This window comes from Manacus candei, unplaced genomic scaffold (assembly GCF_025592945.1).
Source record: "Manacus candei isolate 608988 ecotype Guabito, Panama unplaced genomic scaffold, ASM2559294v1 h1tg000011l, whole genome shotgun sequence".
Taxonomy (NCBI): domain Eukaryota; kingdom Metazoa; phylum Chordata; class Aves; order Passeriformes; family Pipridae; genus Manacus; species Manacus candei.
Window position 1 is genome coordinate 21,932,634 of NW_026138059.1, and position 17,296 is coordinate 21,949,929.

The window sequence follows — 17,296 nt, forward strand, 5'->3', positions numbered from 1 at the left end:
AAGACATTTGAAAAACATTGTTTAATTTGAAATTGTACACTATGTATCTAGTGCTAATAGGGAAGGTCACACTAACACCTGTTGAGATAATGTCTAGTTCATTGTAAGGGCAATTGAGCCTGGAGAAGAGAAGGGTCCAGGGAGACCTTCTAGTGGCCTCCCAGTACCTGAAGGGGGCCTACAAGTAAGACAGAGAACTTTTTACAAGGGTATGTAGTGACAGGACAAGGGAGGAATGGCTTCAAACTGAAAGAGAGTGGGTTTAGATTAGATGTAAATAAATTATTTCCTGTGAGGGCGGCAAGGCACTGGAAAAGATTGTCCAGAGAACTTGTGGACGCCCCATCCCTGGAAGTGTTAAAGATTGTTAGTTTTTTGACTATTTACTAATTGGGCTAAAACCTACCCAGCCAAACCCCCCTCTGACAACTAAGCTTTGCAATAATTTTCCGTGTAGTGATTCTGTAAATAAACTGGAGACATTTTTTATGTTTAGGAAGGAATTGAAGGCTATTTTAGCTTCTGCTGGAACTTTATGCCTATTTTCAAATATGCCTTCATAAATACAGAGCTGTACTTATTTTAGATAATATGTCCTAAAAAGCTGTCACTGCTTTCACTGTGTATAGCAAAACAGAATTTAATTATTGGAATCCTCAGTTTGGCCTATGAGTCCTAGAGATCCGTGTCCTCCAGAAAATTCATATTCAAAAGTGCCATCTTCTGTTTTAAAAATTCTAATCTGAAAGGAGCTTTTTAGATTGTGATATCAAAGTGGTCCTCTTAGTTTCAGCTCATGAAAGCTGTTTTCATAATTTTTTTCCCTGCATTGCCTTTTTTAAATTATTAAAAATGTGTTGAACATAAGGGTGATGTAAACACTCATTGTGAATGTAAGTAAAAGTGAAAAAAAGCCACTTAATTTTTTGAACTTATTTCAATTTTCTTGTTGCCTGACTTCCCACTAAATTAATTTATTTAACTAGATCTTGAGAAGAGCTTTGTCTGTATACTTCTTACAATTCAAATAGTCTTGATGACAAGGTCTGATTTTCTTTCACAGATGTGCCCTTTTATTACTTTAATAAAATATTTAGTGCTTTTCTATGCAGTAATTTTAAGTAGTTTAGGCAGTATGAAAACTTAGTTGTCTGAATTACCCACAGGCACATTTTATTTAAGATGGGTGTAAAATACTAATTGCAAACTTCTGTGCTTGTGTTTTATGTAAGCAGTGAAACCAATTCATTCTTGAGCTTTTCCAAAGTGCTGCTCCCTGCTGCTTTGTCCATTTCCATCTGCATTCCAGTCCCCCCCATTTTCACCTCAGTCTATAACTGTGACCTGGAGTACTTGAAGAGACCAGACCTGGGTATGATGAAGATCGGTGAAAATAATCTTCCTATATGGCATCATTACTTGCTCCTTTATTTACATACCAATAAACATGTAACGAGCCAAAGATTCATGTAGGTGGCATCCTGTCTCCCATAGTATTCAGGTAATGCCAGGGCAGTCCTGTACTGATATTCCCCACAATAACAATGGGTACTAACAGCTATAGCAAAACCTTTTGGTTCCTAACTGGACTGGGATTCAGAAAAATGAAAACAGCAAAGTGAAGGCTTTTTTTCTACCTCTCAAGAGGGCATACTCAGATACATCAGAAGTAAGAAACAATCTGGCAATTTTAGAGAAATTTTTCACTCAGCTTTTCTCATTTTTGTCAACTTTTTCCCCCCACAAAGATACAAGAAGTTTGAACTTGAAATAATATTTGAGGTATGAGCAATATGCTGCTCAAATTAGAATTCCTACTCGTTCAAAATCTATGTAGCTTAACCTAGCTCAAGTTATTTTTATATAATCTTTAATTTTTAAAATTTTTATATTGCTCCTCCCATTTGGTTTGCATTTTGTGTTACTTTGTCATTTTAGATATTCCTTCTTCCTTCCTGTGTTCCAGTGACTGCCACATTAGCACATGGTTATACAGAATATAACTTTGTTGCATAAAAACACTTAAGAAGAAATTGTTGTCAGATCAAGCATCCAAAAAATCTGAGTTTTTCTTTGTACAAAATTACTACAAAGAGGCTTCCTGGTAATATTGACAAATGGGAAACAACAAATTTTTAAAGTTCCACAAACCTTGGTTTTGTCTGGCTGATGCTGGAAACGAAGAATTTCAAGGACTAACTTGTCAGTCTTGGCTTTGTAAACTGGCCTGGTGACCTACAAGAGTAAGAAAAAACCAAAATGTCAAACCACTAATTATTTCACTAAATCACAAAAAGCACTCAGATAGGATGGACAATCAGAGCCATGCAAGAGAGCTGTAAGAAAAGCAGTTCTGTAGTCCTGTTATGAAACCTACACAGCAGTAAATGTGGGAAGCAATGAATGCGTTAGTATTTTGAGTTCTGAAGTTGCCAAGCAAGAGAATAGGTTCAAGTTTGATTTAGTTGTGGAGTTAATACTTGAAGATGGACCTGTTATTTCAGGTGGGGTTGTTTGCTGAGGGGTAAGAGAAGGATTTTCATGCGTTTTACCTCCAGGCTGAATTGTGTTTTCATGTTCGTGTAATGCTTCATGGTCAGTGATCTCTGAGGAACTGAGACAAGCACTTACACTGCAAGCCGTGTGACAAAAGCTAGATATGGGTTCATCGTGTTCAAAAGCAGGATTAATCCTTACAGCATTTTCTGAATTGCAGCTGCTGAGAGTAGGCCTTCTACAATGCAGAACATTTTTGTTTAGGTAAGATTTTAAATTGCAAAAGAAACAAATGGAATATTTTGAAATTTGAAGAAAAAAGATTGTGAGCAGCTTACTGCAAATTAGAGTTTCTTTTGCATTTTCTTCTTAACTTAATAATTAAAACGATGAAAAGAAAAGCAAGGCTTAGTAAGCCAAGAACGAGAGGTTTAAAAATGAAGGGTTGTGTGGGTTCTGGAGCAAATTTGGCACAGCGCTGTCCTTGGTAAAGCTGGTGTCTACGTACAGGGCATCTAAAATAAGGAGAGGAAGACAAAAAATGAAAACAAAATCTGCAATTAATTATGAGCACATCATTTCCACTACAATTAGTTGCTATGTATCTGCATGAAAATAATGTGATTGATTATAAAGGAAAGATAATATTCTTACATTCATGAGAGTGAGTGTTAAAAAGACACTGATATATTCTTTGTCAACCTACAAATTTTAGGGAAATCATGTGTTCTAAACATCTCTGACAAGTTTCTAACCCCACAGGTGAAATTGAAATGATATTTGAGTTTTAGAAGCTGAGAAGTTCAGATGTGTTTTAAGGTAATGTCTGAACACATCTTTGAAGCCTATATTCTGCATACTGGTGATTTCACTCCGAGTAGCAAGGCCTGACATAAAAATTCTACTACAAATAGATGGGACACTACTCCTCATGATAGAACAAGAGGAAATGGCCTCGAGCTGAATCAGGGGAAGTTCAGGTTGGACATGAGGAAAAATGTCTTCACTGAAAGGGTTGTCAAGCATTGGCATGAACTATGCAAGGAAGTGGTTAAGTCACCATCCCCAGAAGTGTTCAAGAAACATCTGGGCATGGCACTCACTGCTATGGTTTAGTTGACACACTGGTGTTCAGTCTTTATGGACTTTATGATCTTGGGGTTTTTTTCCAACCTTAATGAATCTATGATTCTATAAATAGCTCCCTTTAAAGCAAGGGAAGATTGCCATACTTTATGTGAGAACACAGGGTTTCCAGTTAGTGGAAAAACTAAGATGGTGCCGCGTGAATTCATCCACAAAACAAGGGAAAATAGTAGGCCATAATTTTCTCTCTCTCACTGTATAAGTTTGCACAAGCTGTCAGGATGAGACTAAGTTTGTAACTTGCTATAATTCACTAAAATTTTTGCTCATTATTTTTAATCCTTTTGTAATTCCACATGATAGTATTACTGTACATGTAATACTGTACATGTATTACTGTACATGTATTACTGTACATCAAGTCAGGGTTTTTCTAAAAGGAAAAAGTTTTATTTTCCTTAGTGCATCAGTCTGGGAGGAGTAGGCTGTACCCCTTGCTACCTCAGTAAAGTTTGAAGAGGACCTTTGTAGCTCACAGGCTGATTCCTAGTACAAAATACTTCAGCTACCCTAGTGTGACTCTGCAAGTCAGGAATTTGGCAGTAACTGTGGTGAATTCAATATAATCTTCTATTAATCTTTCTGTGATGGCCACTGAAGGAAATGGATTATGGCAGTATTGTTGTTACAGTGAAATTATCGTATGAATAATTTGCTCAGTGGTCTTATTTTTTTGACATTAATCCTAAGCTAGACATTAAGCTAGAAGACCTATCATTAACCTAGTCAAGTCAATATTAAGAGAGAATAAACAAATGCAAGAATTTTAACTTGTTTTATACTGATACATGTGGCTGGTCAGCTACTGTGTGTACACTGAATATACAGTTTCACATAATGCTCTGGATTGTCTAGTCTTAAAGTGAGAAGAAACTTGATCCTTTAAAACAGAATTAATATGTTCAAGTACTGTGTAGTTTTCAATATTGACTTAAGATACTTTTGTGTGAAAATTCTTACGGAATATATTTGCAGTTAGGAGGAGCTGCTAATCTTCAAGTCTTTCCCAGAAAGCCCTGATAGCAGCTTCAACCCTAATGTGCTTTATTGGGTGGTCTGGAATCAGAGTAGTCCTCATTGGTGTGTTTATATGAATATAGATTTTAATACATCTTAGGAAAATGTAATTTCTGAAAATACTACTATATAATCAGTATCCAAACCATGAATGTGCTACTGCATTTTTCCCATATGTATTTGGAAATGCATGGCTTTGTGTGTGTCATCTCTGCCAATGATCCTGAATTTCCGATAAATTTCTAAAAAGTAACTTTTCTAAAAAGTAACTAGGTCATGGTGTTCTGTGCGTCCTAACAGGCTGAAATGGATTTAGCTGTGGTGAGGCTATTTAGAAAGGTATTGCAGTGTAACTTTAGGTATCTGAATGTTGAGATTTTTGCTTATTAGCCTAGTTTATGCTGTCGAAAAGTAAATACTCAGCCCTACTCGATCATGTGATAGACATTATCAGGAGGATGTTAAGAGAATTCATGTTGATCACCATCTCTTTACCTGCAGACAGCTCCTCTTCCTGGAACTAACTCACATTTCCCCCCATTGACACAAAGATGGGGGTCCAGCTCGCACAGGCTCCGGCAGGGCAATCCGTCTTGGCTGGCATAACCAGGTTTACAAAGGCAGTCAGCTTCCTTTGTCCACTCGTTCATTATGCATTCGGAAAACTTGTCACATGCCATGAATTTGCATGGGTCTGCCTGATCAGCTGTAAAGGATGGGTAAATTATTAATTGAAGCATTACCACAAAGTGACTTGGCAGGCTTTGTGGCAGCTAGAGAAAACAATTCCCATTTACTGGCCTTGACACTTGGGCATGTTAATAGGAGGATGGAGTCTAGCATAGAAGGACACACATCCTTCTTCCTGTAGATGACACAACAAGCATGCAAATTTATATCAACTTCTGCATTTATTTACCCCTTCACTGTTAAGCTGTCATATTTATGTCACTGACAAGGATTTTCACATTTGGATATTTTTATTCTGTTTTTACTGTAAGTGCTAGTTTTATACTCATGGCTGCTGTGCTATAGCCTTGCTTATGTGTGAGAAATAGTTTCAGCTGTAATGATCCTCAGCACATAATTTAGGACAAGATAGAGGGAGGGAATTACGTTATTGAATATTACAAAGTACTATGATCTGCAACCCAGAAATATTGTCATGGTTTAAAGAAAATATGTGCTTGCGGGCCTTGCTTTTTTTTTTTTTTGTTTTATTTTTTAAATATTAGTAAGGGATGCCTCTTTGAGACTAAGTGAAAATGAGCCTGCTGATGTTCACGGGAAGGCCTAAATCAGAGACAGCTTAAAGTCCTAACTCCAGCTGTCACACAAGTCTATTTTTCCTTTCTATTCTCTGCTGCTTACTAAAAATGCAAAAAAAAAAAAAAAAAAGAAAGACCCCAAAGGAGTAATTTTAACCCAGTGCTCAGCCCAGCTTGTGCTGATAGGGTGATGAAGATGTGAAGATGAGGGCTGCATCTGAGAAGCAGACCAGATGATACAAATTTGTACTTGCCAGCAAAGAGTTTTAGTAAGATATGTGAATCCAGAAAGGGAAAAAAAAGATGTAGAAAACTGGGCAAGGAGAATACAGAGAAGGAAGTGAGAGCAGATATACAGGTATGAGCTGGGCTATGTGACCCTTAATACTTATGTATTTTAAAAAGATTTGTACTGGATATTGCAGCTACTACTTGTAGGTACTAACTGGGCTGAGAATTTTCTTCTGCAGCCACTTCATGCTCTGTACTAGATGCTCAGTAATAATAATTTTAATGAAAAATGAGCATTGAATTTTTTGTAGCAGTACTGGAAATCTCAGACACACACTGGAATATGCTTCAGTGGTAGAAGTGAATCCATCAGAGCTGTTCACTTTTGACCTCTCTGTAATTCTATGGCTAGTTCCTGTTTTGCATTTTAGACTGGTGAGTTCTAGCATGCACAATTTCCCCTTGCTATACACAATGCTCATGTCGATTTGATATATACTTTGCTCCTGGGCTGTGAGTGCGTGTACATGTAAACTCTTAAAAACAAGCAGAGCTTGGCATGAGCACTTTGCTGGGTTAGAGGGTTATTTTTTTTGTCATAACATTTCATTTTCCTTAATACATACCTGTCATGCTGTGTTATGCTTTCTGTTTTCACTTTGTTTAGATTACAGAAATAATGCATGCGGGTATTTTTAAAAGTCTTTCTTTATGGTATTATTTATGACCAATGTAGTCATCCTTTTGCAGCTCCTGACTCTTGATCTATATTTTGGACTGCCAGTTCCCATCAGCGTTTCAATTTGATAGAACGTTGTTACCACTAGATGGCTCTCACTTTCAAAATAAATAGGAATTTGCTTACATTACCTCAGTTTACTAAACAGGTTGGGGGGGGGGGTGTTGTTTATTTGTTTGTTTTCTGAAATAAAAACAGAGGGCTTTGAAATACCTGTATGGGAATATACTGGCTTTCTAAACACAAATTCTTCTATTTTGACATTTTACTACTGCTCATAAGCCTAGAAAGAACAGCTGTCTCATTAGAATACTGTTTATTTTGAAATACCACATCAGTAAAGCAGCCAATATGGATGAAGATGAAAGATTTTTAAATTTTTATGTGTTTGCATTTTAGCAACTTTCTCATTTTAATTTTTATTTAATGAAAATTTACTACTAAAGCAGGGAACGTGTGGTAGCCCAAAGTTAACTTTTTATCATTAGCTAATAATTTCTTCATCAAAACATCAGTTTATCATGACATTATCTGAAGGTTTGAATACTGTGATTTCGTTAACTTTCTTTACCACAAACTAGCTGTGCTTTTAGTGGCCACAAGGAGATATGTAAAAAGAAAACTGGTTAGAAACTGCCTGCATGAATCGTAAATGGACTTTTGTTTTGGACTTGTCAGAGTTCTGTACATAAAAAGACAGCTTAACCAAAATGTCTAAAGGCATGTGCATACTCAGATATTGATATAATTTTTCTCCATGACAATGAAATTAAATTCAGTCCTGAAATAATTACCAGAACCTGAAGATAGATTCAGGCTTCAATTTTTATAGAACAATATAGTTTTTGAAAACATTAAGCTTCTGACATAACAATAGTGTCCAGATGTGTGGTTACTGACTTTCTACTACAGACTTATTTGAAAGCTATTAAATCAAGAGGGATTCTGGAATTACAAATCTATGGAGTGCTACATGTAGTCATGCTCTGATTAGTGAGTATCTGTAGAATCCAATTATTTCTAGAAATTATCTCCTCCTGTCGTGAACTCTGTAGCCCTTTAAAAAAGATTTAACGATGCTCTAAACTATGGTTTGCTTACAGTTTTGCAATAATCATCAGAAATTATGTTTACATACTCAGGTGCAAGATTTGCATGCTATGCCTGTAAAATGCACACGAGCATTTCTTATACCTGTCTTCACCCAACCCTTCTTCTAGAGAGTCTCTGTTTGGCTCTGAAAACCAGTTGGTGAACATGCACAGACCAACAGCTCCACCCAGCTTTTCATTATAATATGAAAATATGCCTGCAGATAATTTGCAACATCTTGTTTTTTCTTATTATTCCAGATCACTGGGAGGCTATTGTTAATATGGTTATTTCCGAAACAGTCATACTTCTGGAGCTGTAACAATCTGAAAAAGATTATTTGCTTGATTCTGACTTTGCACATACATTAGTAACACAAACTTACCTGGCTCAATATCCAAGGAATAGCTGTCAATCTCCAAATTGAGGTGTTGGGCTGCAGCATCACAGAAGTCTTCCAAAACACAGTGTACTGCTTCTGTGATATTGTATGGCACTGTCCTGGCAAATTTCATTTTGCTGTTCACAATCACACTTCCATTCCTGAAGTTAAGTATTTCCAAGTGCTTGAAACCTGTAAGGTTGGACTGAAGGTATGGAAGGAGCTGCAAAACAGAAATTTGCCTTTATTTTAACTTCCTGTCAGTGTCTTCCTGCTGTTAATTTCTCTTATAGTCACTTTTCATTATGGAGTACAAACATCACACACTCATTTCACTGAATTTAATACAACTGTTAAACTCCATGAACAAATTAACTTTTCCATTTAGCACTATCTTCTTCTGGACTTCTGCATCTTTCTCAATAATAGATTGAGATAGATGGGCAGCAATTTCCCCTGTAATGAAATGCATAGCAGCTGGGGAGTTTATTCATCTGGAAGAGAAAAAAATTACCTCACTCAAAAGCCAACTTTAATTATTTTCAAACATTGAATCCAGGCAGGTTGGGGCACAGCATAATAGGCGTGTTACTGAGCTGACCTGCTGCCCTGTTGTACCCATAGAGAAAATCCATATCTAATCACAGTCCCCCTGCTAAGCTATGATATATTTTTAAAGGCCTATTTTAAAATCCAGCAAGCAGACACAAGCCTTAGATGTAATCAGCACTGCTATACTGTTGAAGTGAATGTAAGAAAAAGCCAAATAAATTACATGCCAGGCATATGTCTGAAGTCTCTTGAACAAGTAAAAACTTTCATCACTGGTTTCATAAATTCTGTCTCCATACTGTGTGAGGTTTATGGATCCTTTAAAAATGCAGCTTATCAGACTGACTGTAGTAGGGTCTGATATTGTAAAAATACTGTGCAATTTGATGTATTCCTTTCAACTGTACCCAACTGCCACATATATTGTTCAAGTTGATTTTCACCCACCAATTGCATGAACTGTTGTTCTAGTGCTTTGTATTCTGTCGAACTCCTATTGAAGAGGTCATCAGAAAAGTGCATGTTGGTTACCCTCAGGCTGAAGAAAACCACTAGCTCTTTTCCTTTGCCTGCAGTTGTCATGGAGCTGGTAGTTACATACTTCAGCGTAGGAGCTGGGGTGGTTTCTGCAGGCTTAGCTGTCAGCACTGGGATATAACCGCTGCCGTGCTCCCCTTCATCCAGAGCTGCTGTGCTCAGCCCACCGATGTGATCCAACTCGGCAGCGATATCCTGCACTCCCATCCCAGTGCCATCGGGGGCAGCGCTCTCAGGGGTAGGCGCTGAGGAATCTGGTAATTCGAGGGACTGTTCGATGATCTCAGAGGGGCTGTAGGATGGGCTGGTTGCTGCAGGCAGTGGTGCTATTTGGTCTGATGAAAGCACATCTGTAATAACACCTTCAGGCTGCATGGTAGAGAGATCACTTGAACCAATAAAGAAAGGCAACGTTTCATAAGTGCTGGCTGTTACAAAAACATCATCGCCTGATGATTCTGGTTCTTCCATGATCTTAACTGCTGCAGAAAAACAGGGTAAAAACAAACAGCCATGTTGAAAAGCAAGCATAAAAAACATTGAGCATGGAAAAAAACCCTGTATATAGTATTTCCACAGAAAAATTTTTAAAAATAAGCTTTAATACTATCTAAACATGAAAATGTTCCATCACCCAGGAAGCAGTTACTGGAATAAAAGACCTCATGCACATGTTTGAGTGATGAGATTTCTGGGGGTTCTGTGTTTATTAGTTACACTTGGTAAGTATTTCCTGAGCCTCTAAAGCACATTCTTGTTCTGAAGGCACATAATCACACTGTCAGTTTATATTGTCTGAAAGAGTAGATCGCAGCTTTGCACTGTCTGCTTGGATCACTTGTATGCTGGAGTCATTCTGTTCCCCTCTGCCAGAAGTTAAAGCTAGTATTTGCCAGTAATCATAAATTGTGGTTAAAAAAAATAGTACATCCCCTTCAGATGCAAGCTGCATTGCTTTACCCAACAGCACCACTGAAAACAATTAAAAACTTAAGAAACCATCTGCTGCACCTGAAGCAGAAATTTTAGGAGGTCCCCATCGGGGCTTGGCACAGATCTAGGATATGTGATAGCTGTAGCTGAAATCCAAATCTAAAGTGTCTTAAATGTGATTCTGAATTTGGGTTGCCTGGACACATAACTTCACAGAAAATGATGGCCTCCAAGCAACATATATCTACCCAAGGTGATGACTTTGTCCTTTTCCAGGGACATGCCACTCTCCACATGGAAGTTTTAGCAGCTCCTTGCAGGCAAAACCACTTATCAGATGTTAGGAAAGAAGTTTTTCTCCAGTTGATGAACTCTTCCATTCCCTGCCCACTAATTTCCTCCCAGTTGCCAATAAAAATATGAAAGGAGAGAAAACTTTTGCATTGGGAATATCCTTGACTGAAGGAGGTGGCAAGTGTCGTGGCCATGGCAAAGGAGCTGCCCATGGATGTTCTTTGTACCCTTGTTTCCTTACTTCTAAATTAATTCCCTGATATTTCATTAAGGACTTGAGATGCTTTTCTCTTGTGATATCCCCATGCTTCTTGTGTGATCACAGACACAGACAGATTAGAAAAGCAAAGCCTAGTGATGTTCTCTGTTTACAAAGCTCTTGCTATTACTTGTTACGCCGATAAGGAGTGAGAGTCACTTATCAGTTAAGAGACCTCAGAACAGCTTTCTTAGCATTAGTGCATGAGGCATTAATGCAGGATGATCTACTGATGGGATGAGCCTGCAGCTCCACAGACCAACCTTCTCTGAGCATGAAGGCATACACTTGAGGACATGATTGTGATGGCATTTGTTAGGCAAATTATATTTTAGAAAGATAACTGTGGGAGAAAGAAGTACTGAAATTGCTTTAAAACTGCAGCAGATTTGAAGCAGGATAACCATATATATATGTTGCATATTTGGCATACAGCTGTGTGTATATATATATACATATGGTCTATACATAAACTAGGTCTTCTGGCATCCTCTTATTACAAGCAAAGTAACTTAAAAGGCCTTGAGGGCATACCAAGATGATCTCTGCACATGTATCACCTGTTTTCATAAGCTGCCAATTCTTATCAGTCACTGTGTCTCCAGCTGAGAGAGACAGATGGTGACTGGCCACAGAGGTCGTGTTAGCCCCTTGCGATGGGAAAATAAACGGGCTCACCTAAAAGGCTGCTGAGCACTTACTGTAGCACAGCACCAGTCCCAAACCCAGGGACAACTGACTTGTTCTGTTGGAGGTACTTTGTCTAACTGGTGTCACGTTACTGCTGCAACTTGCCTACGCAAGCAATATGTTGAAATCAGCAGTAAAATGACTTGCAACTGGTTTTACTAAGCTTTTCATCTGTCTACATGAGATTTTGATAAAATTCAATCCTAAGAAGTTAAAAACTACAGGCGAAACAAAGAAGACCTAGACATTTCATAGAATCATAGGTTGGTTTGAGTTGGATGGGATCATAAAGATGACCTAGTTTTGATGGGACAACTTCCACTACACCACCTTGCTCAGAACACCATCCAAGAGATGGAGCATCTAAAACTTCTCTGGGCAACATGTTCTCACCACCCTCACAGTAAAGGATTTCTTCTAATATTTAATCTAAATCTAAACCCCTTCAGTTTAAGACATTCTCCCTTGTCTTATCACTACATGCCCTTGTAAAAGATCCCTCTCCAACTTTCTTGTAGGCCCCCTTTATGTATGGGAAGGCTGTTGTATGATCTCCCTGGAGCCTTCTCTTCTCTAGGCTGAACAACCCCAACTCTCTCAGCCTGTCTTCATAAGAGAGGTGCTCCTGCCCTCTGAGCATCCTCACGGCCCTCCTCTGGACCCATTCCAGCAGGTCCACATCTTTCTTATATTGGAGCTGAATGTAGAACTCCAGGGAGGGTGTCACAAGGGCAGAATTCAGGGGAGAATCACCTCCCTTGACCTGCTGGTCACTTAAAAAAAAAAAAACAAACAACAAAAAACCCCTTTGCATTTCAAATGTTGCTTTTAAATATAACATCATATATATTGGTTTTCAGACTATATATAAGGAAGACTTTTTTTTTTATGATGAAGGTGGTGAAACACTGGAACACATTGCCCAGAGAAGTGGTGGATGCTGCATTCCTGGAAACTCTGAAGGTCAGGTTGGACAGGGCTCTGAGCAACCTGATCCAGTTGAAGATGTCCCTGCTTATTGTAAAGGGGTTGGACTAGATCTATATATAGATATATACATATATATATATAATTCTGCAATTGAACATAAAATACACTTACATTGTTCATCAAAAAGCAAATATTTGTAAAACCTCACCAGTTTGCCTTGTAGATGAGATTTTTACAGCAGAAGACAACTATTTAATGACACCTCTGGAAGTATAAACTGTAGATTTAGACAATCTCAGCATATTTAATTTCAACATAAAATTTGGTCTACAACACTATCATTTAGGTGTAGGGAACACATAGAGGGCACAAAATAAGTTGCTCAATTCAATTATACCCCCAGAGTAACCATATTGAAGGTTAAACAATGTCAGGGAATTAAAAACTGATGTCAGGCAATAAAAACCACAACTCTAACTCTCAGCCACCACTTATCCTCCCACAAAGATGTTCACTGAACTCTCTAGATAATTTTTTGTATTACATGGACAAGGCAGGACAGTATTGTACTGAGTGTTTTATATCTAAAATTAAACTGCTGTTGGCAAAGATATGTAAACACTAAATTAAGAGGCCATTTCCTGGGCCCATGCTATATTAAATCTTTGTAAAAGGAGTGCAGCATGCAGACATTTATTCCCTGCTGAGGGAATAAAATACATAGTTTCGAGTTATCAGAAAAAAATCAATGGCCATTTCAACAACTTTATTTTAGGTATCTAATTAGTTGGTCCTCATTTTTTTTTAAATGAGGAAAACACTTTTAATTGACCATGAATAAGGAGTTATTGTTTGGGAAAGGTCATATTGCCATGAAACGTTTTTCTAGAGGGTTTGCATTAATAAGCGGGCCCAGAAGCCTGTGCATTAAGAGGTCCTGGCATTTCTTTTCATTCATGAGCTTAATAAGCACTGACATTTCCTATTGGCAGTAGACAAATTTTCCAAGTCCAGTGACGGGTATTGTGTATATGTTCTCTATATGAAAGTTACAGTATTACAATGTATATGTATCTATTTGTATACTTGCTGGCTGACGAAAATAACTAATGAAGGAAAGAGTGTGCAGTTAAGAGATTGGTCCATAATGTGGAGTAAGGATCACCTTATGTGCAGCTCTGCTGATATCAATACCAGATGGATAAACAGCAAATAGCTGCATTCAAATTTACATATTTTGTTGATGCCTGAAATGCCACCAGATCCCTGGGTACAGGACTATAGTATACAAAGTGCTGAATTTATGTTTAAGGCTTTTAGTTTTTAACGAGGGCACAAGTAAGATGAGGATTAGGAGAATTAGGAGAAGAGGATCATTAACCTAATGGGTCACAACAAGTGTCTTGCAGTACATAATTACTGATTATGTTTCTTTTTAATTGTAAATGCAAGCCAGAAGATCCAGAATGATCTACGGCTGTCATTTTGACTGTCTATATGAATTCTTCAGAAGCCAGGTTCAGTGTCCAGTGAAACCAACAGAACTTCTCCACTGACTCCAGTGAACCTCAGTTCACTGGGAGTGAACCCCATCTCTTCTCTACCTTCAGTGCTAAAAAAATCTTGACTCTCTTAACCCTTTTTCCTTAGTGCCCTCACTGAAACTTTTTGAGTAGTCTAACTTTTTACAGAACAGTCTAAGAGCTGCATCTCTAGCTCCACTACTATGTAGTACTCTGTGTAATTTCCAGGAGAAACCTTCAGTTTATTCTGAAATTGTTCATACCTCTCACCTCTGCTTCATTATCAATATTCTTGGCACCAAAGATGCAAATAAATGCCATTCTCACATGATGTCACAAGAGGAGTATTTTCTATCCTAATAAAATACTACTTAGTAATGATAATCTTCCCTCATTATTCTCAGAGCCATTCAGTCCTACCTGACACTCTGTTACCCTTGAGGGTAACATAAAATTTGCAAAATCAAAACCCGAAAAGCTAAAACACTTCAGAATTCAGGGCATTGACCAACTATAGCTTAATAATCTTGTCTCTGTTCATTATGAATTAATCTTTCAAGGATGCTACTTTAGCTGTGCTCCACACACCGACATCAAGGCCAACTTTCTATTTGGTACCAACTGGACAACCCTGTTTTACTGACTTTCCTGCTTAGCTGAGTAATTTGTCCACGGCAACAGACTCTGTGTTTGATTTGGGATGTTTCTTCACAAAGAGGGTTATAACATCATGGCTCTCATCTCTCTTTGAGATCTTTACTATGATTTCTTTTTTGGGGGGTCAGTAGTATTGCTTACTTCTGCAATCACTGAAGAAATAAAAAGCAAAGAACTCTTCACTTGTTCCTCAAAGATGCATAAAGATTTAGAGGAAACCATTAGGAGTAAAGCCAAGCCCTGACTACTTTTACTGCTCTGCAACTTTTCCCTCATTGCAGTGAATTCTCTCTGAGAGCAGCAGAATGATGCAGTTCACAACAGCCTGACTGTCCATAAACTTTTCACTGATTCAAGTTAACTGGTCTTACTCAACTCACACAATGTTTTCAGTACAGAGAAGGAATTCCCTTTACGGAATATCTGAGGGTTAATATTTTGATTGATCCATCTCTCCTTGGGAAATGGAAGCTCCCTTAACCACATCTGCCTTTAGCAATCTCATGTTTGGTCACTGTACCTGTAAGAGCCCTCTGAAATATCGATTTCTTGTGGTATTACAACTTCCTTTTTTCTTTGATTACCATTTTCTGATCCATTGGCCATTGCATGGATGAAAAACAGTAATTCAGCTTACCATTTGCTGTTTTATTAAGAACTTTAGTTCAATTACAGTTTTCTGAATAAGATTATTTCTTTAAAGATTTGAAGTCATGCAATAAATACATTTAATGTAATTTTTAAAATTTTTCAACTTCAAGCTAATCATTTGGGTACAAGTGGAAATACAATAGATATACAATTAATTCACACAATATTCTGAGTTGGAAGGGACCCCCAAGGATCATCATGCCCAGCTCATAAGTAAATGGGATCAAACCCACAACCTTGGCATTATTAGCACTGTGCTCTAATCAACTGAGCTAATTGGGCAAGCTTACTTTACAGACCTGTGTCAAGTTCATATGCTGAGAGATGTGACTGTTAAACCTTAACAACTGTTTTTGGCATTCTCATGTTCAGCAGTTTGAGAGGACGAGGCATTTTAGAAACATAAAAGTACTTTAAACAATACAGGAATAGCTGGTGTTTTTGAAGCATCCCCAAAGCTCTGAGTAACAGTGTTTGAGTCCATTTTGCACTGAAACTATGCAATGGAAGTGTCTGTGGAAAAGAGACTGGAGAGTGGTCAATCTGTTAAACTCAGGTCTGAACCATCATCCCACTGCAATCTCTCTACTGACTTCAAGAGATGCTGCACCTCATTATGGTGACTGTTCTACCTCTCTAAGTTAAGACTCTGAAAAGATACAGAAACATCCATTTACTTCACAACTCTTCTGTCTACAGCAGAAGAAAAGTCAGCATTTCCATATTAAATACTTTAGACAGTTAACACTATTCATACTTGCAATAAAGATTATAAAGCTGGATGTTGAGACAGTGTTTTATAATATTACACAGACAGGAGAAGTATAATCAGGTCAGGTATAATCAGATACTTTGTATGGACAGTAGGTCAGTGGTAGGTTATTTCCATAACACGACAAGTCACTTTTACCATTTACAGAACCTTTACCTCATCTGCTTCTGAGACTGCCAGATAAAATGACATACTAGTGCTCAAGCACTCTTAAAGTCATTTTTCTGAGTAAAATCCTTGCTAAAAAATTATTTGACTGAGATTAAAATGCTCTTGTGAAGTAAGGGGATTAATACGTACATTTACAACGGAAACTTTAAAAATGCTGTTATTTATAATAATATTTATTGTAAGCTATTTTGTATTGAAGTTCTGCACTATTTACTACCATAGTAAAATCATTTAAACATATCTTAAACAAGCAAGGTACCATGCTAATTTTGGAAGTCGGGACTTGATTGGTATTTGCATCCTTGAATTTGCATCCTTCCACAAAGGAATAGAATCAAAGTTGAATAAAAAACATCTCACTTAAAACCACAGCTCTTGTTCCCATTTTTGAATGTTCTCAATTAAATTTGAAAAATTTCTTTCATGAGTTTAAAATAATGAAATCTATGTGAAAACAGCCTAAGTCTTCACAAACACCTGGAAACATAAAGAAGCATCCATCTAAATGTTGCAAACACTCCTGCATGCCGCTGTAATGATTTTGAAGCACCTCAAATGGAAAACCTGGAATACTATTTTTGATTTATTTTACTTTAGAATGTTTTGACAAGTTATAATATTTATCTTTCAGAATTGAAATTACTCTCCAAATTCCTGCCCATTTTCTCTATTTTTCTTAATGGTGTCATAAGAAAAAAACAGAGGAAATTTTTGTAGATGATCACACCATCAGACAGTTTTGTGGGATTGAAGTTTATTAGTTTGCAAAATGGTAAAAACAAAATAGAAATCACATTATATAAATTCAAGTAATGTGTTGACCAATGACCTAAAACAGAAAAGAAAAACATGAAATTAGAAAGTTAAATCTGGTGACTCTCTTAAAATCTCATCATCAGAGGAGCACTGTAGGACTTGCCAAGAAAAATGAAAACACTGAATACACTTTTTTCCCC

General features: G+C 37.4%; 1 protein-coding gene across 8 annotated transcripts in view; it reads right to left on the reverse strand.

Moving 5' to 3' along the window:
• Window positions 1-17,296, reverse strand: part of IMPG1 (interphotoreceptor matrix proteoglycan 1) — a 57,459-nt gene that overhangs the window by 1,900 nt on the left and 38,263 nt on the right. For 4 of the 8 annotated variants that reach the window (XM_051778027.1, XM_051778026.1, XM_051778028.1 and 1 more), the window contains 5 exons: window positions 9,371-9,942; window positions 8,375-8,594; window positions 5,155-5,365; window positions 2,835-3,011; window positions 416-2,734 (listed from right to left, as the gene is read on the reverse strand). In XM_051778027.1, the coding sequence (XP_051633987.1) occupies window positions 2,374-2,734; window positions 2,835-3,011; window positions 5,155-5,365; window positions 8,375-8,594; window positions 9,371-9,942 (1,541 nt within the window). In that variant the 3' untranslated portion in view covers window positions 416-2,373. Of the gene's footprint in view, window positions 1-415; window positions 2,735-2,834; window positions 3,012-5,154; window positions 5,366-8,374; window positions 8,595-9,370; window positions 9,943-17,296 lie in introns of those variants that run through there. The other 4 variants (XR_007902852.1, XM_051778031.1, XM_051778033.1 and 1 more) reach the window with 4 other exon arrangements.